We start from the raw sequence: 24297 nt of genomic DNA, 5'->3' as shown, positions 1-24297 counted from the left end.
GAGCCCATGACCTTCCCTCTGCACCAGGCTACAGAGGTCTTACCAATGGTGTTGGATCAATGAGACCTCATGCCATTTTCTTTAGCTCAATAAAGTCTTCTCAGAATTCTGCCAAATTTGGTTTGCATTCTTTGATCCTTTCTGGACAGAAGCAACTGGGAGAGGTGCTAGGGAGAGACCTGCCAGAGATTTCTTTTGGGGAGAAAAGCATAGTTCCCCCTCACCTCTGTGGTGACTCCTGACATGCTGAAAACATGAGGATAACTGACCTCAGCCTGTTGGCTCCTGCCTGAGCCAGAATGTTGGACTATGCCCCAGCCTCAGGGTCAGCCCTTGCTTCTGAAGCCAGTCCTGCCCCTTGGGGCAAAGGAGAAAAAATGCACACCAGTTGAGCATCTAGTATGCTTTCCAGCCTTGCCTTCCACTAGCCCTTGGCACAGGCCTCGGAGAAAATGTTAGTTCCAAAGGAGTCTATTCACAAGAGGCCTGGCAACCCAGGTCCTGGAGCTGGTCACTCCTGTCCCTGCCTTGGGGTGGGAAAATGGGAAGCAAGGGTACAAGAGGGTGTCCTTGAGTTCTTGCCATCAGCTTTTCACTCACCCTCTGCTCATGGAATAGAACAAGAAAGAATCTGCTGAGGGTAATTCTAGTTTTAGGGACCAGGTCTCTGTGTGTGTGACGTGCCCAAGCATATGCACCCGACACTGTGTGTATTCCACACTCACTTCCCAGAGCTCATCTCCAAGGACTGAGTTCACACACTGCTGTGCTGGCCAGAACAATAACCCAGTAGCAATTTCATTCTAAGAGATCAAACTCTGCTCATAACTGGGCTGAGGATGGGTCCCAGGTGGGTGAGGGGAGCAGGTGCAGTGCACGACTGACCCAAAAGGTGACCCTCATGTTTCCTTCTCCTCAATAAAGATGTGTCCCAAAGAGGGACTGTCCCTGTCTCAACTCCCACTAACAACCAGAGCATGTACATTGTGGCTGGGGCTTGAGTGCTCACCCCAGGGTCATGGGGCTGCTTTCCCACTGTCTCATGTATGAATCCCTGAAGCGAGGAGGGGCTGGGCTTCTTGGGGACCAGTCTCTTCCTGGGACTTCTGCTCTGAGTCATAAGCTCTGGAGTCACCAGGAAGTGACCAGTATTAGTCCTTCTTGGTGTTTTGGTGAAAGCGACAGGGTTCTTGCTTTTCTGGGTCCAGGCCTGGGAGAACTGAGCTGGCTGGGGATGGAGGACTTCCCTCACACCTCTGGCCTGGATTGGATGCCCTCCCAACTCCTGATGTTTGCTGCTTAGCCCAAGTGCAGCACCCACCACAGTGAACTGAACTGCTTCATGGTTCCCCATCTCCCCCACTCATTCCTAACACTGAGGCAGTGACTGCGTCTGTTTTGTCTGGGTCCCCTCTGCCCCACACAGTGCTTCAGGAATAAATAAATAAGCCACATTCTTCCGGTTGCCTCCTACCTCTCTAGCAAGTCCCTCTCGGCTCTCCCTGACAGGTCCCAGGGCTCTGTTTGCAGCCCCCTCTTCATCTCTGTGCACTATGCTCTCCCTGGGTGAGCAGTCTCCTCCGCTCCTGTGGCTTCCACTGCCCTCTCTGTGCTGATTGAATCCTGAACTGTTGTTTTCAGTTAGACCTTTCCTAAGCTCCAGACCCATAAAACTGATGGACGGCCTCGTGAACATCTCCACCTGGCTGCCCCTCAGGTGTCCCACTTGCAACAACTCCAACCTCAGTGCCTCACCTTCCTCACCTGTGGCTCATCTCATGGTATTCCTGATGGCTGCAGCAACCACCTGGCCACCCAGGTCAGAAACCTGGCACAGGCCACCCTTGGCGATGCCCTCTCTCTTTGGTCAACCTTCTGGTTTTCTAGCCCATGGCCTCCCCAGATTCAGCCTGGGCTCCCTAATAGTCTCCTTCTTGGTGACTCTTCTGCCTTCTAGTCCACTCTCTGCACAGCTGACCACAAGATCTTTGTAAAGTGAAAATCTGACTATATTTCTGTCTTGCTTAAAATCTTTCAAAGGCTGCTTCCTCTCTATCAGAGAACTCTACATTCCAGTCCCTGGCTCCGTCTACCCTATCCACCTCATCTCTGCTACTCTGCTCTCACCTTCCCTCTGCAGTCAACAATGCTGCCCAGCTGCAGTTTCCCGAGTGTACAGGTCCCCCGCACCTTTGCATATTACATTTCTACTGCTGGTCCGTCTGTACTCTGTTCACCCAGCTAATAGTTAACTCATTCTTGAAGGAGTGCTGACTTATCGTTGAATTAAGTTAGTCATCAGAGCATCTTCCCTGACTCTGTGGGCTCTGGGGACAGTTGGAGGAACATGACGAGGTCCTCAGGAAGCACACAAGCAGAGATCTGGCCAAGTAAATGGATGGTGGCTCCGGTCAATGGAACCAAGAGCAGAAGAAACTGCAGTAGACTGGAGAAGGGAGGGGGGCTAGTTGTATTTCAGTCAGCAATTACCCTCCCTCTTCTGGGCCAAGGATGCCACTGAGCACTTCTCCAGGGATGCCAGAGGCCATCCTCCCAGAGCTGGCTCTCCCTTTGAATACTCCACTGCAGACTGACCCTAGCTGCATGACAGTCATTAAGCTGCAGGCTCTAGAACTGGGCTACGTGGGTTTGAATCCAATATTCTCCCTCCCCAGCTCTGTGATCACAGGTGAATTACTTAATCTGACTTTACTTCAGTTTTCATATCTGTTAAATGGATGTAGTAATAATAACTATTTTCAGAGGGGCTGTTGAAGGTTAGATGAGTTAGTACATGTAAACTTCTCAGAACAATGAACGGCACACAAAGTGCAAAATGCCAGCTGTGAAAATGTCTCCTTTTGACCTGTGTATTAGGCAGAGCTCCCAGGGACAGGTCTGGGTCTGGGCCATAACTGTGCACCTGAATCCTATCAAGAGGCTAAATGGAGGGGAGACCTCGGGCTACACATGTGAGTAACCGAATATGTGACCTCTGAAGGACTGGCCCCATCTTCCTCAGGAAGTCCCTGGGGAAGGGAGCAGTTGTGGGGTTATGAAGACAGCAACAAAACCGGGGCAGGGGAAAGGATGCCGGCCAAGTGGGGAAGGCAGTGGGCAGCTGGTGTAGAGATTTGCATCTGGGTTTTCCTGGCTTGGAACCTGATGTGCTGTTTGGTCTGGTGGGGAGGAAGTATCCTGTGATGGGAAGCAAACCACCTCCCTATTTTTCCAGGGATGGAGGAGGCTAAGTAGAAAGAAGGCCCAGACTCCATCTGGCCAGGTGCTGGCTTAACAAAGTTGTGCATGGGAGAAGAGAAGCCGCATCCCCAGTTCAGCCCTTGGCTCCTCATGTTCCTTTGACTCCTTGGCTCCTCATGTTCCTCCTCGTGCTCCTCATGTTTCAGAGCTGGGCTTCTGAAAAGGCGAGGTCATCTCCCATGATCATAAGCAACCCCTTGCCTGGCTCAAGGTAAGGAGTGGTAGGGAGGACAGGGACTCTGGGATCAGATATATCTGCAATCCAGTCCTGGTTCCATACATAGTAGCTCTGAGGCCTATATGTTATTAAGAACCTCTCTGAACCTCAGTTTCTTTATCTGTAAAAAATGAGATTACTTCTACCTTGTCTGGCTATTGTGACGATAAGCGGTAACGTCTGCAAAGTTTTCAGTATGGGTCTAGTACACAGAATGTACTGAATAACAGCGAGTTCTTCTTCCCATTTAGAGCTTACTCCTCCTAGTAGGACTGTCCAGTTTGTGAGAGCCTGGAGCTCCTCAGAAGAAAACGGCTCCATGAGCTGGAGTATTATCAGCTCATCAGCAGCGGCAAAAACATCAGCATTTTAAAGGACTGGAGGAGACAATGAGATACAGGGAGGAACAAGAGCTGTTTGTGCCAGAAGGCTTCTTGACCCGGTCTCCCTGTTTGTCACATATGGGTCTGGACTAAATATTCAGGTCTTTTTCTCTCAGGGCACCTCTGCTGCCCTATGGCACTCTAGAAGGTAGCCTAGGCTGCCACACATTTCAACTCTTGGGTGGTGTTGGTCTTCCCTTGAGTGTCCCGCCTGGACCCTGGAGCAGAGGGGCTAAGCCATGCCCGCTAAATGAATGAATGAATGTACATGTTGGGGAGCAGCATGTTGAGGAATGACCAGAAAGCCTCTGCAGTTTTCTTCTGTTCACAGCCTCCAACACCTCCAGATGTCCCCCTACACCATCCTGGCCCAAGCTGGCTTTCACCTCATCAAACAGCTGCAGCATGATGGTGAGCACATCTGGATGGGCCTTGTCTACTTCATCGAAGAGCACCACGGCATTGGGGCACTGCTTCAACTTCTTGGTCAGTTGGCCACCCTCCTCGTGGCCAACATAGCCTGGTGGAGACCCAATAAACTTGGCCACCTGGTAAAGGAAGAAAACATGCTAGGAAGGTCTTTCCATGTATTTAGTTTCCAATATGGGGCATGTGTGAGAAGATGACTTTGTATATTATTAAGATTGCCTGTCTCACTTTGGGAGGCTGAAGCGGAAGGAATGCTTGAGCCCAGGAGTTCAAGACCAGTCTAGGCAACACAGCAAGATCTTATCTCTACAAAAAAAAAAAATTAACCAGGAGTGGTGGCACACATCTGTAGTCCCAGCTATTCGAGAGGCTGAGGCGGTAGGATCGCTGGAGTTCAGGATTTTGAGGCTGCAGTGAATTGTGATCGTGCCACTGCACTCCAGCCTGGGTGACAGGGTGAGAGCCCCAACTCAAAAAAAAAAAAGAAAAAAGATTGCCTGCCTCACAAGGATGCTCTACTTTTTCTCTCCTGGTATGGCAGGAAACCTGCCATGATGGAAGGGCAGATAGATCTGTTTACTCTTCAGAACAAATCCCATGCAAAAAAGATCAGTGACTCTGCTGCACACAGATGCCCCAACTACAAATCTCAAGGGTGCTGGAATTATCTGAGGCCCAATGGCTCAGCTGACAAGTCATATGACCAAAGCAGTCATGGTGACAGGACCTCTAAACCATGCTTCACTGAGGACTCCCACTCACCTCATGTCGCTCCTGGAACTCAGACATGTCCAGTCTGATGAAGCCCTGTGTGGAAACAAACAGGTACCATGTCCACTGGGAGGTAGAAGGTGAATAGAAGGTTAAGAAGGAGCACCCCTCAACTAGCCCCCAGGCCACACCAACCCAAGATCTTTTATCTCTTTCTTAGGATATATATTTTTCTGGTTCCTTGTCTCCTTTTCTCTCTACTCATCTCCACATAATTCCCTTAGTCTTCCTTAATAGAGCCAAATCATGTCCTTGACCTTCTAAATCTGACTTAGGATGTCTCTTTCAGGTAGGCTTCCACTCATCATCTACCCATCTACCCACTCACCCACCCATCCATCCATCCATGCACTCATCCATTCATTCATCCACCCACCCACCCAATCATCCATCCATCCATCCATCCATCCACCTACCCACCCACACCCACACATCCATCCATCCATGTACTCATCCATCCACCCACCCACCCACCCATCCATATTTCCCTAGGGAATCCTGTATATGCTGGGCACTGAAGTTACAACAGTAAACAAGTCTTGATCTCTGTCCTTTAGGAGCACCCCATCAAGCGGTACAGACACGGATAAAGTAAGTCACAATCATTGTGGATCTTGATGAGGGAGGAGACTAATAAATACCCGGATAGCTCCATGATGCCCCTCAACTTCGCAAGTCTGATGCAAATGTCTGTTTTAGCTAACTTTTCTTTCAAACTAATACATCTTTTTATTTATTTACACTTCTTCATTTAATTTAAAAGATATTCATAAGTAGTTTGCACCCCTTCTCTCCACCATTGGGCTTAGGGGTTATTTCCAAAGAAGTGGCCATGATTAGCCCCAGAAGAAGACCTTGCAGTACTGTGTGATTTGAAGAGTGAGCACAGGCAGAGTGCCCACTCATTTTCATGAAGAATTAACTGATTAGGGAGTTATAAGGGCATCCAAAGGTGCCTTGTCTCTACCTAGACCAGAGTTCCCCAGAGTCCTTCTGGGTTCCTGTCCTACTGACACGTGCTTCCATCTAAGAAAGTACTCACTGAACACTGCTTTTCCTGAGAGCTGGGAATGATAGAGTGACAAGAGCTTCAGAGGGAGGCAGTTAAGCCTGAAATTTGAGGCCATATTCTAGCTTGGCCACTGGTCAGAAGTTCACTCAGTGTCAGAAATTAACTCAGTGATGTACTTTCAGTTTTTTCTCTGTCCTGTCACTCTGTTTCTGGGGTACAGGGTGGCTGGAAGAGCCCTGGGCTGAGAGCCAGGGATCTGTTTTCTATTCCCAGTTCTGCCCCTGTCTGTATTCCCTTGGACATCCTGCACACCCATTTTAAGCTGCAGTTTCCTCCAGTGTCACACAAGCTCTTGGATCCTCTCCCTGCCTCCCTGGGAGCCTGAGGAGAGGACCTAGTCCAAGAGGTGGGACAGGGATTAGAGAAGTTATTAAGGCCACGTGGGGGTAAGCACTGCTGTCAGGGTGCATAGGGCATGAGCCAGCAAGCAGTTTCACAGGGTCCCTAGGGAATTCAGCCAAGTGATACACACAGGCTTCGGGAAGGGAGAGGATGGCCATGGGGAAACTGAGAGGGAGCAATGGTCTAGAAGCAGCAAGATGGGTCTCTAATTAGTAACAGCTGACATTCACTGGATGCTTACTACGTGCCTGGTGATGTTCTAAGCAAGTTATAAAGGGTTTAGAACATGTACATGTCTATGAAATAAGCACTATTATCATCCCCACTTTATAGATGAGAACACTAAGTCACAAAGTACAATAACTTGCCCAAGGTCACCCAAGCTTTGCAATCTGGCTCCAAGTCTGCACTCTTAGCCATTATGCCACACTGCCTCATACTTTCCCCTCTGGCAATCAGCTGGGCTCCTGGCAGTCACTTGAAAGGTTCTGAGCTTTGTGCCCAGATGCCAATCAATGTCCAGGATATAGGAAGTATAGACTCCAGTGCTTGCTTATGTCAAATAACCTGGGTTCTCACCCTAGTTCTTCTAATGCTTTACTATGTAACTTTGAACAAGTTTTTGGGCTTGATTTCCTTGGCTGTAATCATTTAGGTTTCATGTGATCTGAGCCTGCAGTTATCTACAAAGTGAGGCAACAACAATAATAGTAGCACCCAACATGTACTGATCGCTCACTGTGTGTGCCAAGAATGGTGTTTAACAATGTATATCGCTATATCGTTTTTAACCATCATAACAGTCCAATAAAACAGACATTGTTGAATCTACTTTGCAGACAAGAAAACCGATGAAAACAGGGTCCTGCAATCCCATATAGTAAGGAAGAGCTGGGATTTGAACCCAGGCAGCTGGACTCAGACACTTGCTCTTCAACCCTCTATCATACTAATGTCTTTTGGGTTCCACCACCCTACCTCATGATGAGATCACAGAACACCACTAAGGTTCTTTCCCAAGGATTACTAATTCTAGTAATGAAAGTTAACAAAGTTGTTCAACTTGGGCAAAATAGTACACAGGCTAACGAGAGAAAAAAAAAATAAGCTCACAGATCTGATAAAGAAATTATATACATGTACAAGCAATGCCTTGTGAGGCAACAAGGTCTGGTGGTATCAGTGTCTCTTTACAAATAAGAAAACTAAGGTCAGAGAGCCAGAAATAGAATTCGAGTCACCAGACTCCTAGGCCAGTGCTCATATCATTTTGCCAGCCATCTTGGGAGGCAAATGAAAGGGAGATCCCATTTGGTAAGAGCCTATTTTACACAGAAGGTGTACATGATATGCACACATCACTTATTGGGTCCTGGAGGTGTCAGGTATACTGGTTATACAACTGAAAGTCCCGGATTCCCTGGACAAACATGCCTGTCACGTGGCCAGAAAATGTATATGCTAAACATAGATTCTATAATAAGTTGGCCAGCAGGGCTTGGTACAGGTAGGAGTTTTATAGAAGCGGCATCTATGACTTAAAATAATACATGGGTGGTTTTATTGGGCTTCTTCTGTTTCTCATCCCCCTGTGAGAAACAGGGACAAACTGGCAAATCTACAACCTAGCCTCCTAGAGTAGCTGAGAACGATGATACTGAGTGAGGAGTTGAGAGACTGGATTCTGGTTTTACATCTTCCCCAAACAGGTGGCCTTGAACAAGCTTCTTAATGTTGTAGAAGCTCAGTTTTCTCATCTGAAAAGTAGGTCTGGTTTAGCTTCTATGTTATCTTCCACATAGGATCAAGTAAGAGTAAATGAGGTACTGCTGTGGAAAGTATGAAGTGATACATACATACACGTCAAGGGAGTAGGCACTCACTGAGTGCTAGGTCCTGAGCCAGAGGTGACTCACATGATATCATGTTGCCCATGATAACCTCAGATACAAGACTGGACAGCTTCACCTTGAGGCAAGAGAGATGAAACTTCAAGGGACAACCTGCTTAGGGCCAGTAGAAAACAGAAGAACTGGAACTTGAGCCAAGGAATGGCTGGCTCCAGAGCTCTGTCCATCACAGCCCACTGTCTCCAAGGGTTGACAGCGTTCCTTCCTTCTTCAGGTGAGGCATGTACTGAAGACGCCATCATCATGCCTTCGAGACACCCTGCCCTGGTATAAATCTATCTCCCATTCAGATATGCCAACTAAAAAATTACTTGCATTATCAGTTTTCAAGCCCCTTCTCTTTCTACACTAGCAAGTCAGCAGATACCTTCCTTCTAAGGAAAGTATGTGTATGAAGACATATGAAGACGGCTTGGATAAGGAGATTATAATTTGTAATTAAATATTAACCTTTCTGACAGTATTAAAATTAAACCACTCAGAATTCTTCATCCCTAATCAGGTGGTTCCTGCCTGTAACTGCATCTTCCCTAATAGTCCTGCTAGTTTATGGCCCTTTCCAGAGTGCTAATTGTTTCAATCGCTGCCAACCTGATGAATTGACTTAAAAATGCTATTTCTGTTGGAGCATATTAGCATGCCATGCGCTGCTTCCTGCCTGCCTATCAAGTGGGCCTGCTCTGGGTTTGGTGGAGGCAGAACACAACTGCTGGTAGAGCAGGGAGGTTTTAGAGTTTTCATTCAGCTATTAGGCAGAAGGGGGCTCAGGAGGACACAGTGGAGCTACCTTGTTTCGATGGCTACTAACTCTCAGGATGGTGGCAAGGGGCAGATAACTAGGAGCTGAACAGGAGTCCAGGACTCTCTGCTACTGGGGCCACTTGGCTGGCAGAGGCAGAAGCATGTGGGGTTTTGGACAACCTCCAGTGATGGGCTGGGGGACTTAGCCTCGATGCTGGGAAGGCTAGTAGGAGTCTGGCTTTTGTTGAAATGTTTCACATTTTCCCCAAGGATTACTCTCTCTACATGGAAGCATTTCCTGCCAGCCTAGAAAATCAAACTGAGCAAGCCTTGAAAAGCCTGAATGTGAACAAACAGGAGATGGGAAGCTGGGCGTAATGGCTAATACCTGTAATCTCAGCACTTTGGGAGGCCAAGGCAGGAGGATTACTTGAGCCGAGGAGTTGGAGACCAGCCTGGACAACATACCAGATCTTGTCTCATAAAAAAAAGAAAAAAATAATTAGCTAGCCACGGTGGCATGTGCCTGTAGTCCCAGCTACTTGGGAGGCTGAAGTGGAAGGATTGCCTGAGTCCAGGTCAAGGCTGTGGTGAGCTGTGATTGTGCCACTGTACTCCAGCCTGGGTAACAGAGTAAGACTCCAACTCAAAACAAAACAAAACAAGAAAACAAACAGAGGATGGGAATGTCCTCTCCTATGGAGAATCCAGAGCTCCGAGCCTTGGGGGAAGAGGGAGCTATAAGCATACCACACTAAGGCACATGAAATCCTGTTTAAAAGCCCATGCAGGATGGAGAGAAGCAATAAAGCAACCTCTTACTCCTACTTATTTTCTCCTGCAGCCCCAAAACTCTTTCCAGCACAGTTTGCCTGTACTGGATAGTAATAGGATGTTTTTAAAGCAGTTTTTCTCTCCAGCCTGAGCTTCTCAGGGGGAGGGAGAACATCTTAATAAATGCTGTATTAGCAGCATCCAGCACAACATCTGGCACAGCTTCAAAATGTGTAGATACATCTCACTTGATTCTCCCAAGAGTCAGGCAGAGCAAGGATTATTATTCCTATTTCATAGATGAAGAAACTGAGGCACAAAGAAGTGGGATAACCTGCTCAAATCTGTGGAGCACTTGGTGGCCAAGTTGGGGCCACAACTGAGGCTTGCTTCCCAGGTCAGAGCCCATCTTTTTGAATGTCTATTGCCGGATTTAGGGAGTCTCAGATTTTTCTGGGATAGTAGGAGGAATGAGGTCTCCATGGGTTGCAGATCAGGCCTAGATCCCAGCCTTTACCTTTTTGGCATCTTTGTGCATATATTTGGCTGTCTGCTTGGCCAGTTCTGTTTTTCCTAGTAAGAAAGAAGAGAGAGGAGTTGGGTTAGGACTCTTATTCCTACTTGTTTTTTCCTACAGCCCAGGACCAGATGACTATCTACTGGAATGAAGAAATACTAGAAATGCACAGGCCCTGGAAAGACGACATTTCCAGATAGGAATGTTGAGGCTCAGAGAGAGTCAGTGACTCTCCCAGAGTCACCTAGGATTAATGGTGATGCTGAGACTAGAATTGAAGTCTGTACTACATCTTGATTTTTCTGTGGGTGGAGACTGAGGCCTTTTCCCTGTAGCAGCATCCTAAGAGTGGGAGGCTGACTCTTAGAATCCAGAGCCAACCTATCTTTTAGAGCCTAGCAGTGCCTCACCTCTCCTAGCAGTGCCTTGACCTCCTGGCTCACTATCTTGTATCCCTCTCAACAGCCATGGTCTTGCCATTCAGCCAGGCCCTAAAACCATAAGCCAGATAGAAGCTGGGAGGGAAGAAAGAGCATCTCTCCTTGGCTTCACAGCCCTTCTTTGGAACATAAAGAAGGAATGACAGGCCAGGAGCAGTGGCTCACACCTGTAATACCAGCACTTTGGGAGGCCAAGGCGGGAGAATCGAGACTGAGCCTGTAGTGAGCCATGAATGTTTCATGGCACTCCAGCCTGGGTAATAGGGTGAGACCCCAACTAAAAAAAAAAAAAAGATGATACCTGAATGGTAGCTCTGAAGGGTCATTTGGTATCATGGCAAAATTTTTGGAAGTCACAGTCTAGTATAGAAGTCAAGTTCTGTAGCATCATGGCCAGAGAGTGGTAACCTTTTGGGGCCCTCATCTGAGGGAGGGGCTCAAGAAGATGCTGGGAGAGGAAGAGGAAGCAACTAAACCATGAAGTTCCCTATGAAGACCGTGGTCAGAGGTAGTGGTGGTGGGGGGTCTGTGAGTATGAGAACAGAGAGTGAGGGCATGAGAATGCCTCAGAAAATCCAGTTCAACTGGCTAGAGAAATACTCAACCTATCTTACTATAACTAATTTTGCTATGCACCTGACACGGTGTGGGTCACCAAAGCCTTCTTTTTTTGAGTTGGAGTCTCACTCCATCGCCCAGGCTGGAGTGCAGTGGCATGCTCACAGCCACCCCAGCATCGACCTGCTGGGCTCAGGAGATCCTTCCGCCTCAGTCCTTCCAAGTAGCCGAAACTATAGGCACACACTACCACGCCTGGCTAATTTTTTTGACTTATAGTAGAGACAAGGTCTCACCATGTTGCCTAGGCTGGTCTTGAACCCGCGGGCTCAGGCAATCCTCTTGCCTTGGCCCCCCCCAAATTGCTGGGACCACAGGCTTGAGACACCATGCCCTGGCCAAGGCTTCTTTAGCTTCCTAAAGTGAGGCTGTGCTAAATATGTTGAGTGTGCTGGGCAGAGGAGGTGGTTCAACTGTTCCCCATGAGGAGCTTCTGGGAATGTGGAGTGGCTGGATCAGGGCTAATGGGACCTGGAAGGGCCTCGTTCTCTAGGTGATTTAATTCTTGCACCAAAGTTTCCAGATCGAGGGGTACAATTCCATCTCTACATAACGTGACAGATGGTAAAAGAGGTTCTTTTTTTGGGAGGCTCTGTAATTTGGACACAGTTGTTTTTGGAGGTGGGAGTTGAACTAGAGGTGGGTTGTGTGACCCTGACCCACAACAGCTGGAGATGTCAGGCTGAGACTGGTCTCCCCAGCTCTCCTTCCCCACTGGCTGATCTGCTCCCAATTACCTATTCCAGATGATCCCAAGAAGAGGAAGACCAGAGGGTGTTCTTCATCGTACCAGCCATTCTCCTTCCTCCGGATCGCTACAGCCAAACACACAAGTCGGGGGGACAGGGAGGGAGGCAGATAAATCAATGACACAAAAGGCAGGATAATTATCACTAAGTATACAATATGTTTTACTGCTCTGCGCCCACTCAAAGTCCTCACTACCATTAGTGCTGCCTAATCTGATTAGCTGGCAAGGCCCCTAGAGACACCTAATCAGGTTAGCATGGATTTGGAAAGCTGCCCAGAGCAGATTTCGGATAAAGTTTTCCAGGATGAGCACTCAGCGTTGCCAAGGAAACTGAAAGGCGGGTGGATGGTGAATGGAGGTGAAGGGGGTGGGGGACTGGTGAAGGAGAATTCACGAGGAACTCTAGCTCTTGCTGGCTACCTATCTACTTATCACCGGGGGCAGCGTGGGCCTGCCTCCTATGCAAATGGGAGAGGCAGAAGCCCGTGGCAGGCCCTTGGGGATCTGGGGGGTGAGTTCTGACTCCTTCCTATTTGGGGAAACAAAGGCCTGTTCTACTGTCTGGATCAGGAAGTAGAAATACAGCCAAATGCATTTTCTAGAAGCCAATCCAAGGTAATGTAGAGCTTGGGGCTTGGAAGTGGTAAGCCACTGGCTTAGCATCTCTGCTAACCAGGGCCCTTGGTGGCAGGGGAGGGGGGAGTGTGAGGAGTGGGATAGATTTGTACTAGGTCCCTCGGGGGATCAACACTGCTAGAGTAAGACGACTTTTTCTCTTTAAGAGGAAGTATGTAATCAAGGGCTATGCGTTCAAGGTGAGAAAACCAAGTGCTTAACTTCAGAGTGGAATGGGAGAACCAGACTCAGAAGCTCAAATATAAGAGTGTGAGAAGGGAGAAATGTGGGGTGGGAGGCAGAACCACAAGAAGAAACACCAGGTACTGAACATGCTGTATGCCAGGTATAACTGGAAAATTCATCAACAATGCATTTATTCAAGATGCACACAAACACCCTGAGGGGAAAGTATTATTCCCAACTCCAGTGTATTGAACAGGAAACTGAGGCATCAGATAGAGACTTGTCCAAGTCACATAACTACTACATGTCTAAATCTGTCTTTTAAAACCATACACGGCTGCTTTAAAAAGTGAGTATCAATTTGGGTTGCATTAATGGAACCATGGCAGTCAGGAGCAGGAAGGAGACAGAGCACTATGTAATGTCAAGGTCAGTCTGCAGATGGAACAGCAGGTCTGGTCTGGTCCCCAGACCAGAGTATCAGGGACCTTAGCAAAGGAATATATATCAGAGGACCAGGGTTGGAATTCTAGTTAATTGAGAAAGAGTTGACAATATCAGGGATGTGCCTGCCAGTCTTGTGGTACCAAGATCCTAAATGTCACAAAGTGTGGTTGGGCTTTAAAGAAGCGACTGCAGAGGTCAGAGAAGGCTCTTTGAAGAGGTGGGACTGGTAATGGATAATGGAGATTGGGTAGGATTTGGAGAGGCAAAGGTAGCCAGCATGACAGAAGAGGAAAGACAGGAATGAACATAAGTAGTGGTGGGTGGGATGAGGTTATGAAGGTCTTGGACACTGCTTAGGAGTTCAGCCCTATGCCTGTGATCTTTCTCACTTCAATCCCCAACACTGCTATCTAAAATACTATTTTCTGTCTAGTCCTTACCTCAGTAGAAACTGTGTAACATCATGAATATCAGACTACCTGTTTCCACCTGCCCAGAAGATGCTCCATGAGAATACTGAAAGAGGCTTGGAAAAATACTCAGTCCAACCTCTCCCCTGGCAAGAGCCCAGATTTTCTCTAAACCAATTGGTCCAAGTTTTCTAGAAGGCTTGGGTTTAAGGGGAACCCACAGACCTTATAGGCACCTGAATACTAGGAATGAAGAGGGAGAAGTCCAAGCCTGGCTGAGGAGGGCGTCTTCGGTGGCCAGACAGAAACAGAGAGCTGGGGTGGGGACACTTGGGGAAGTGAAGGTATTAAAATGGCCAAGGCTAGACTTTTGTGAATAATTTATGTGTGTGGACATGTGTTGGTGTGGGGATGAGAGGGGGGTGAAAGGATCACACTCTTCTAAAAGTTGGTGTAATTGAGAATCTAGGTTGGGAAGAAACTGAGCATGAACCCATCATTTGGGGAGGCAGATAAACCCAGACAACCCCCAAGGTGGCCTGGAGGGAAACAGGGTTCCCTGGGTATCATGTACTTGAGGTTCTGTTCTTGGCTTTTCTTTCTTTCCCAGCCCACAGAGAACTGCATACTGCTGGGTTGTACAGTACAAAAAATACCATGGAGAATGTAGAATTGAATTATGCCTGGGGCCATCTTCCCCCATCTTTTCTAATAATGCACCTGGGAGAGCTCTTTATAATGCCAGGCAGACTCCACTGCACAGCTGTCCCTGGTCAATTCTGCCCGACCCAGGGCACAAGTCTGGGGCGGGTTTGAAGTGGGTCCCCCACAAAACAGGCGAAATGCCAACCATTAAACAATTACAACTCTGGATATTTCTAATACTATCTGAAGAGAAAAATGGCCCAGCAGATGGAGTCCGACAGAATGAAAAATGGAGGTGGCTAGGAAGGACTGGAGAAGGAGGGCCTCAGTGTGTGTGGTGGGCAGGGTGGCTGAGGACCAAGGCTGGGAGCCTGGAGGGTCCTGTCAGGCTAGAGTAGAGGCTGAGGTAGGGACCTGGAGGGGCCCATGTGGCAGGGCAGGGGGTGTGCATAGGTACCGGTGTGCTCTCATTATGGACCAGAGAATGTACGACTTACTCCGTAGCGCTTCACAGTGTATCAAGAACTAGAACTTCTGTAGACATAATTTCATTTTAGCCTCGTTATGACGATATGAGAAGCAGAGCAGGGAACTTGATTCTCGTGTTTTTTTTTTAAAGTCAGAGTCTCACTCTGTTGCCCAGGCAGGAGTGCAGTGACATGCTCACAGCCACTTCATCATCGATCTGCTGGGCTTAGCCTTCCAAGTAGCAGGAAGTAGAGGTGTGCATTACCACAGCCAGTCACTTTTTTGATATATTGTAGAGACGAGGTCTCACCTAGTTGCCCAGGCTGGTTTTGAGTCTCGAAGCCCTGGGATCAGGCAATTCTCTTGCCTCAGCCTCCCATAGTACTGGGATTACAGGCTTGAGCTACCGCACCCAGCCTGATTCTTGTTTTATAGATGAGGAAACATGTGCAAAGAAGTTAGGTAACCTGCTCAGGTTACATAGGTAAATAAATGAAAGCCCTGGGCTATAACCCCAGCTCTGGTTGATTCTTGGACCTGTGTTGTACTTCAGAAGTTAGAGGAAGGAGTGGGTTCTCTACCTCTGGCTCCGCTGTTACAGCACCTCCTCATGCCCTTGCCTCACCTGGAAAACGTTCCCTCTCTAGTCTTTCAATCTGGTCCACTAGCCATTCCACACATGGCCTCAGGAGCCCCTGTTCCATGATCCTGTCCTCGAGTGCTTTTGGGCTCAATGGTAACATGTTCCTCTGCACAGGCAGCTCGGGTCCCTCTCTGGCCAGTCCCACTTCTGCAAGCTCTGGCCTGGTTCCTGTCTCCCGACATGCTGTGCCAGTGCCCGCCCTGCTTGTGTTCCATCTTCTCTTGGCCATGTCTGTCACTACTGGACCATCTTAACACTCACTTGCAATAGGTCTTTTTGATTAAACCCACCATATCACATCTACCTTATTAAATCTGGAGTACATTCATCTATAGGGTGGTGTGGTAGAAAGGGCACGAATTATAGGATCTGGTATGTAGCCCTGTCTTTGTCACCAGTGGATGGCTTTGAATAAAAAATTTATTCCTTTAGGACCTCAGTTTCTTCATCTAAAACACATGCTGCATCAGTCCCACATATATATTAAAGGAGCTAATGGTTACAAAAGCAATTTGTAAGTTGCAAAGAGTGTATAAAAAATAAAAATAAAAATAGTGGTAGTTATAGCCGCGGTAATGGCAGTAGCTATTTAGCTTTGGTATCTTTATTATAATCCTGGGAAGAAGGTGTTTCCCCATTTTACACATGAGGAGGCTGAGGCTTGGGGAGGGCAGTAAAGGGTTTCACCTGTTTGTGCCCTTGTATCCAGGGGAGAGGGTGTGACCCCAGGCTGGGTGCTATATCTCCTGACTCCTGAGACTAGCCCAACACTAGTTTAATACTTGCTAACTAAATGAATTCTTAGTCTTTTTTAGAATCGCAAGGGGGAAAGAACTGATTCTTTAACTCTCATTTTACAGAAAAGACTGAAGACTGGATACAAAAGCCTCTTAGTACTCCAGGTGGTTACTACTACCCTGGGTGAAGAAGGCTTTCCTTCTCTTCTGAATCCCCCTCTCCAAGAAGCCTCGTGCATTTGTTCAGAAAACAAGCTCTTTGCTAGGTGCTGGAGCATCCACAAAGAGGCCTCAAATAAGGCTCATGCCTTTGAAGTAAATGTTGCTACAAAAACTGTGGGTGCCAAATGAGATGGGCACACTGGGAGGAAGGGATGGGAAGAGTTATCTGTGCCTGCCTGACATTTGTGCCTGATGGGTGAGGGGCTGGCAGTTGTGGGTATGATGGGACATTCCAGGAAGAAGGCCCCAGTGTGTGCAAAACCAAAGAAAGGCAAGAGCTGCCTCTTCCTCCCACTTCAGGCCTTGGCCTGTCCCACTCAAGGTTCTAAGTGAACTGTCTCATCTACCTTGATAGGTTCTAGAGATCTAGTGTGGGAGGTTTTTTAAAAAACCTAATTTGAAACATATTTTTTCCATGCTTGAGGCATCTCCTAGGGGAACCTGTTCTTCAGAGGAACTCTCATGGTTGAGAGCCACCCAAATGTCTACCAGCCATTTCCTGACGAACACTCATAGCTTCAAGGAAAAACAAACAGAAAACAATCACCTGGCATGGCTCTTCAGTCTTTCCTACTGCCCAGGAGAAGCTCTTTGAAGCAGGTCTGGGGAACCGCCAGCCCACCCAAGGAGTCAAAGGTCAAGGAGTATGGCTGTAACAAACTATTTCACTACAGTCATTCCCAGTATGCTTGTGAGCTCCTAGAGGGGCAGGCTCTTTCCTCAGGATGCTGTGCCAAAAACCGGGACCACGAAATGATTGAGTCATGGTATCTGCCCTCAGGGAGCCTGTAGTCTGCGGCTCCTGAACTGAGTTAGACTAAGTAAAAATCAGCCAGTGGGTGGGACATAGGCTGGGGTGGGGTGGGGTGGGGGAAGGGACAGAAGAAAAGGATTGCAAGCGAGAGGGCAGCAGTGACAAGTGCAGGCAGGAAATCAATGCAGCATGTGCTGGGAGGCAGACAGAACACTGTGGCTGGTGTTTGCAGCACAAAGCAGGGAACAGCAGCAGACATGCATGCCAAGTTAGGGCAGCAAGGAACGCTAAAAAGTTTTAAGTAGGGGAGTGGCAATGTGAGATATGTGTTTTGTAAAGATCAGTCCAGCTGGTGAGAAGAACTGATTCTGAGGGGGTGGGGGCTGGGGAGGATAGGAGGCAGGGACACCAGTGAGGATGCTGACTCTGATGGGTGACACTAGCTTCTTGAGTTAGCATTTGACTCTGATGGGTGACACTAGCAGTTAGTGCAGTGGTATCAGAACAAAGGGAAGGCGAGGTGTGAGAACCATTTGGGAGGCAGAATGATAGAACTTGATCCTTTATGGGCTGTAAGGAGTCAGGGGGAAGGAGGAGCTGAGGAACATTTAAGTTTCTATTTAGGAGACCAGAGAATGGAGGCTCCTTCACACAGATCAGAACACAGGAGGTGGTAGGCTGGGGAGGGGGAGGAATCTGGTTCTGAATGTGCTGAAGAGGTAGCTGACTGCCTTTCTGAGGAGTATGGTGGAGCACAGAGGTGCTGAGCTTACATGAGGTTTGTCCAACAGGGTGGGCACCTCCCATGACCAAGAGCAGCTCTGGATTCTGGAGTGAGCTCCTCCCCTTTCGGCGCCGAGGCTCTGGTTTGTGGTATGTTGGTTGGCCCTGGTTTGGCTCCACTGACTCTAGACCAGAGAGGCCACAGGGCCTGGGCTATAGGGTTGGTGCTTTACCCCCTCTATTTGTAAGGCGGTAACTGTGCACCAGCCTTGCTAGAGGCCCTGCAGCTGGGGATCACACTGATAAATTCACTGTATTACTTTGCACAAATCAATATCCCAGCACTTACCAGGGGTTGATGTGACCGAAATTGGTTTCAGCCAATTCGTGAGGGTAATAAATGGCCATTTATCAAATCAATTCATTCTGCGGCACTTTTCTGGCTGCCCATCCTCATGGTACCCATGGGGTGCCAGGCTCCATCCAGCCATTCCCTCACACATATGTGACAGTAGCCTGGAGGACCCAGCCTCACTCTCCTGGACCTGCTTCAGTTTGAGGTTCTGAGGTAGTGGGTGCTGCTTGCCTACCACAAATTCTGATCCAGAGAATACCTCATGCTTTGCCTGCGCTGGCAGCTGCAACCACCAGCCTGCCTTACTCCCTCATGCTTGGGTTTGGGAGCCCCTGGCTCTGAACATTATCATTGTGATCTCCAGCCGCAGAGTTTCTCAGCAAGATGGGTGCAGTAACTGCTTTAGAGATGGAGGTTACAAAAAGCACCAACCCCGCAACCCAGGCCCCAGTGGTCTCTCTGTCTTTTATAGGGTCACTGGAGCCAAAGCAGGACCAACCTACATACCATAGGAGTAGGGCCTTCCTGGGTGGCCATTGAACTTGTGACTTGATGCAGACTTCAGGTGACAGAATAGGAGCTTTAGGTAGAAGGAAACACTCAGGATACTTATTCTGACAGCTCTTGGAGGTGGGGAGCTAAATTATCTACTCTTGCTCTGAACCAACGAAAAAGAGATAAGATGGATGATGCATCAGAGGTTAGCACAGGACCAGGAGAAGAGGTGAGCTGGGGCTGGGGTTAAGAATCAGTCCTCAGATGAAGGAAATAGCTGTTGGCTTCACCTAAAGACCACAGGACCCACCCAAGACTGAGCATCTTGAAAATAAGACTAGGTTTTAATCATTGCTGTCTGGCACATGCTGGAAACAATGGCACATGCTGGCTTTAGAGTCAGACAGTCCTGGATGTGGCACCCCATTACACAGGTGAGAAAGTATGCTCAGAGAAGCTAAGTGAGTAGGCTGAGCTGCATGACTGGTAAGCCCAGGTTGTTTCCCCTCAAACCCTACTTCTGGGGGGGCTTCACATCTGATGGGCTTGAGGAGCTGGTGAGAAGCAGGAAAGACAGCAGGCAGCTGCCAGGAAAGGGTTATGTGAAAACACTATGATGGCAGCTGCAGTCCTGGCCCAAGTGGACAGGAGACTCCAGCAAGAGATGCTTCCTTAGACCTCCACTCAGGTAACGTTGCTCCTTAACCCATGAGAGCTCCCAGAGCCTCCTTTCAACCTCAGACACAGTCTTGGCCACGCCTGTAAAGTGGCAGCTGGGGATGGATGCCTGGTCCAAACCCAAAAAGGCAGCTTGGTGTGGTCTGGGCCTGAGCAGCAGGGCCCTGTGTATTCAAAAAAGCTTTCCTGGCTCCTGTGTATGCTTGCAGGCTGCCTTCTGACCCCTGCTTGGTGAGGCAGCTGTAGTCTATGGGTTCTTTTTATCTGTTGATGGGGTCAGGCCCCTGAGGAGGGACTCGACTCATAATTCCCATGTGAGCTACACTGGTATGAGAGGATGATGGAGATCAGGCTCAGTGTGTCACAGGGACAGCTGCCTTCAGTTTTCAGTCACTCTCTGATGGGTATCCTAGAGCCGACAATGCTGCCCCCGAATGTCCCAGAGGGGTAGCCATAATTTTAGCCTCATGGTGTCTTTTCTCAGTAAGCAGAACCTGGTGTGGTCCTGAGTAGTCGCTGGGCTGCCTCTTGTGGGACTAGATGGCTGGAGAGAAGAGGTAAGCAATGTGGAAGTGGGACTGACCGGGACACTTCAAGACAGTGGCCTTTAAAACTTCAGTTTAGCCGGGCTCGGTGGCTCAGCCTGTAATCCCGCGCCTTTGGGAGGCTGAGGTGAGTGGATTGCCTGAGCCCGCGGGTTCGAGACCCATCTGGGCAGTGAGACCTCATCTCTACAATAAATCAAAAAATCAACCAGGCGTGGTAGCGCATGCCTGTAATTCCGGCTACTTGGAAGGCTGAGGCGGAAGGATCACCGGAGCCCAGCAGTCGAGGCTGCGGTGGCTGGGAGCGGCCACTGCACTCCAGTCTGGGCGACAGAGTGAGACTCCAATTCAAAAACAAAAAACAAAAAACAAAATTTCAGTTTAGGCTGGGTTCAGTGGCTCAGCCTGTAATCCCAGCACTTTGGGAGGCCAAAGCAAATGGATTGCCTGAGCTTGCAGATTCGAGACCAGCATGGGCAACTTGGTGAGACCTCATTTCTACAATAAATAAAAAAATTAGCCAGGCATGGCAGCACACACCTGCAGTTCTGGCTACTTAGAAGGCTGAGGTGGAAGGATCGCTAGAGCCCAGTAAGTCGATGCTGCGGGGCCGTGAGTGTGTCACGGCACTCCAGACTGAGCGACAGATTGAGACTCCAGCTCAAAAAAAAACCCCAAAAAACAAAAACAAACTTCAGTTTAGGTTGGGTGTGATGGCTCATGCTTGTGATTTCAGCATTTTGGAAGGCTGAGGCAGGAGGACTGCCTGAGCCTAGGAGTTTGAGATTAGCCTGGGCAACATAATGACACCTTGTGTCTACAAAAAATAAAAAAATTAGCTAGGCATGGTGGTGAGTACCTGCAGTCTCAGCTACTCAGAAGACTGAGGTGGAAGGATTGCCTGAGCCCAGGAGATCAAGGCTTCGGTAGCCGTAATGATACCACTGCAGTCCAGTCAGGGCAACAGAATAAGACTCTGAATACTAATATACTACTACCACTAATAATAATAATAAATAATAAAATAAAATAAACTTCAGCTGAGCCTCAAAATCACCTGAAAGGTCTATTAAAACACAGATGCCAGAGTTTTGATTCTACAGGTGTGGGGTGAGGCCTGAGATCGATTTTTTTTTTTTTTGAGTTGGAGTCTCACTCTGTCGCCCAGACTGGAATGCAGTGGCCGCTCCCGGCCACCGCAGCTTCGACCTGCTGGGCTCTGGCGATCCTTCCGCCTCAGCCTTCTGAGTAGCTGGAATTACACGCATGCGCTACCACGCCCGGCTGATTTTTTGATTTATTGTAGAGATGAGATCTTGCTGCGCAGGCGAGTCTCGAACCCGCGGGCTCAGGCAATCCACTCACCTCAGTCTCCCAAAGGTGCGGGATTACAGGCTGAGCCACTGAGCCCCGCTCGAGATCGATTTCTAACAATTTCCCAGAGGATATTAATGCTGCTGGTCTAGAGACCAAGCTTTGAGAACCACCGCCTTGGGGGACATAGCTCTGTTTTGGCCTGGCCTAGGGCTCCTCTTCCCTTGCTTCTTATCTGAAATCATCATTGAAGAGTCATGCACCAGAGCTGGAGAGCAAAAGTGAAGCCACTATCTTCAGAACCCTAGTTTTATAAATTTTTCCAGTGGGGTCTGCATGGGTAGGATGGTTGTTAGATTAGGGGTTACACCAGAGGGTAGTCTGGCTCCCAGGGGTCAAAATATGGAAATAAGAGCTTCAGAGCTAGAGAACAGGGCACTTAAAAGTTGTTCAGGTATTTTCTCTAAAATTGGGCCAGCTGCTGACAACCTTCACATAAGTGATAGAAGAGTCCCAGGCTGACAACTAGTCATAAGTTCTAGTTCTGGCTCACCTGTTACTAGTGACAGACAAGCTCCTGTCCCTCTCTGGGGCTTAATACTCCCACCTGAAAAGTGGGGTTGAGGGTAGTGGACCAGATGAAGGTCAGAGTTAAATTCTAAGCATAGGAAGTAGCCTTGAGCAAATTATTTAAGAGCTCTGTGTCTCAGCTTCCTCATCTATAAAATAGGGATTTAGTGGTATCAATCGCATAGGATTGCTCTAAGGATTAAATGACACAAAATATACAAAGAACTTTTAACAATGCCTGGCATATAGACAGTATTCAACAAATGCTAACTTTTAATATGATTGATTGCTTCTCTCCACCCCACTGCAGCAGAGCATGAGTGATCCTGCCCTTTCTGGTGCTGGCTAGGTCCCACAACTCACCAGCACCCACTGTGGCAATAGCACTCTCCTGGCCAATGATGTGTTCCTTCAGTCGCTGCTCCAGGGGGAAGCGGCGCCGCTCCTCGGCCTCACGTTTTCGCTGCTTCTCCTGGTACTGTGGGGAGAGAAGGCAAATGCTCAGGGGTGCTGGGCCCAGAAGGACCCTAGTTTTAGTCTACCTACCAACTTAGGGCAAAAATCACAGGTCTGGGTCTCTTAGAATCCTGCCACATAGCTCTAATGGCCACTGCAGGCTGATACAGTCCTTTCCACTCCCCTTTGTCCTGGCCCTTATGTCATTTCCCCCATCAGGTGGCCACCGCTCAGTATCCTGGCTCACTCTGCTAGTAGATTAACCTCTGCCTCTGGAGTCTGATAGAGGACCTGTCAGATTGCAGCTTTAACACTTAATAAGATGTGCTTATCAGTCAGGCATGGTGGCTCATGTCTGTAATCCCAGCACTTTGGGAGGCGGAAGTGTGAGGATTGCCTGAGCCCAGGGGCTTGAGACCAGCCTGGACAATTTGGTTAGATGTCATCTCTACAGTAAACAAAAAAATTAGGTGGGTGTGGTGGTGCGTGTTTGTAGTTCCAGCTACTTGGAAGGCTGAGGAAGAAGGATCACCTAAATCCAGCAGGTCAAGGATTTGGTAGCCGTGAGTTTATCACTGCACTCCAACCTGGGTGACAGAGTGAGACTTTGACTCAAAAAAAAAGAAAAAGAAAAAGATGTGCTCATCACCTGGAACAAGTTATTTCACTCAGTATTCTACTCTGTAAATTGGGGATGATATAAGATTATATATATAATGATATAACAAGACTGGCATGGAATAAGTGCTTAATTAAATACTAATCCCTTTCCCTTTCCTCCTATCCTCTTAAAAACCTTTTTGGTTTTCAAACCAGTGCTAGGAACACCTTCCACTTCAATGATACTACGTTTCAATTAAAGATAATTATTAAGCAATTGCTGTATGCCCAGTCTTGTGCATGGCCATGATGAAAGGGTGGGGTGGGGGAAGAAGAACTGTGCCCTGTCTTCTGGGAGTTCTAGTCTAGGTTGAGTCCTGACATGTCCTGCCCTGAGCATCATCCACTTCACAAAGTAAGAGGAGCTGAGCCTTGTCCATGGGGAGCTAAGTCAGGAAGCGGAGGCAGGGCCTGTATACAGGTGTCATTTTCCTCAAGCTTTCAAAGCACAGATGCTTATCTAGCACTGTACCTTTCACTAAAAAGCAAACAAACAAAAACCTACTTGAAAACAAGTTTGTTGAATGTTTGTAAGTCTGTCTTCTAAATCAATTATGAGCTCCCTGAGGGCAGGTGCTATCTATTAGTCATTGCTATTTCTAGCACAAGTCTTGGCACAGTGGGGACATCTGGTGAGTGTCTGCAAAAATGATAGAGACAGAGGAGAGAATTAACAGCTAGACTGTGTGGTGTACGAGTACAGAGACGGGAAGGACACATAAATGAGGAACATTTGTTGGAGGGTTTTCTGGGAGCTGGCTTGAAGAAGCTGGAGGACTGAGCCAGGAGGGAGCTGTGGGACTGTCTGGAGAGCAGGCAGGGAGGGGCAAGGGTGTGGGCCTGATGATAGAACATTTGTGGAGGTTGGGAGCAGGGGGGAACAGGGAGGAAGCAGATCTTGGACTGAGAAGGAAAGAACAGGTCTTCAGGAGGTTCTTTTCCCCCAAGCCCCGGTAATGCTTACATCTTTCTGGAAGGAGAGCTGTCAAAGTAAGGCTCTGTCACAAAAGTTGTAGTTGCAGATTGCTCTTGTGGGCAGAGTGGATAAAAAATACCTGCTACTTGGGCAGTGTTTTCCTGTTACGGTAGTGACCTTGACAGAAGTTAAAAAAAATAAATAGCAAACAATCCAATTTTGGCTGTTGCTA

General features: G+C 48.2%; 1 protein-coding gene across 4 annotated transcripts in view; it reads right to left on the bottom strand.

Moving 5' to 3' along the window:
• Window positions 1–24297, bottom strand: part of CLPB (ClpB homolog, mitochondrial AAA ATPase chaperonin) — a 160797-nt gene that overhangs the window by 5652 nt on the left and 130848 nt on the right. For 3 of the 4 annotated variants that reach the window (XM_008070282.2, XM_021718692.1, XM_021718691.1), the window contains 5 exons: window positions 22397–22511; window positions 12213–12290; window positions 10418–10473; window positions 5053–5097; window positions 4248–4409 (listed from right to left, as the gene is read on the bottom strand). In XM_008070282.2, coding sequence (XP_008068473.1) covers window positions 4248–4409; window positions 5053–5097; window positions 10418–10473; window positions 12213–12290; window positions 22397–22511 — 456 coding nt within the window. Of the gene's footprint in view, window positions 1–4247; window positions 4410–5052; window positions 5128–10417; window positions 10474–12212; window positions 12291–22396; window positions 22512–24297 lie in introns of all 4 variants that reach the window. The other variant, XM_021718690.1, reaches the window with a different exon arrangement.

The sequence above is a fragment of the Carlito syrichta genome, unplaced genomic scaffold (assembly GCF_000164805.1).
Source record: "Carlito syrichta isolate Samal-C Ts95f unplaced genomic scaffold, Tarsius_syrichta-2.0.1 Scaffold313283, whole genome shotgun sequence".
Taxonomy (NCBI): Eukaryota; Metazoa; Chordata; class Mammalia; order Primates; family Tarsiidae; genus Carlito; species Carlito syrichta.
Note: the sequence above shows the minus strand (reverse complement) of the source record. Positions and strands in the feature narration are given on the sequence as shown.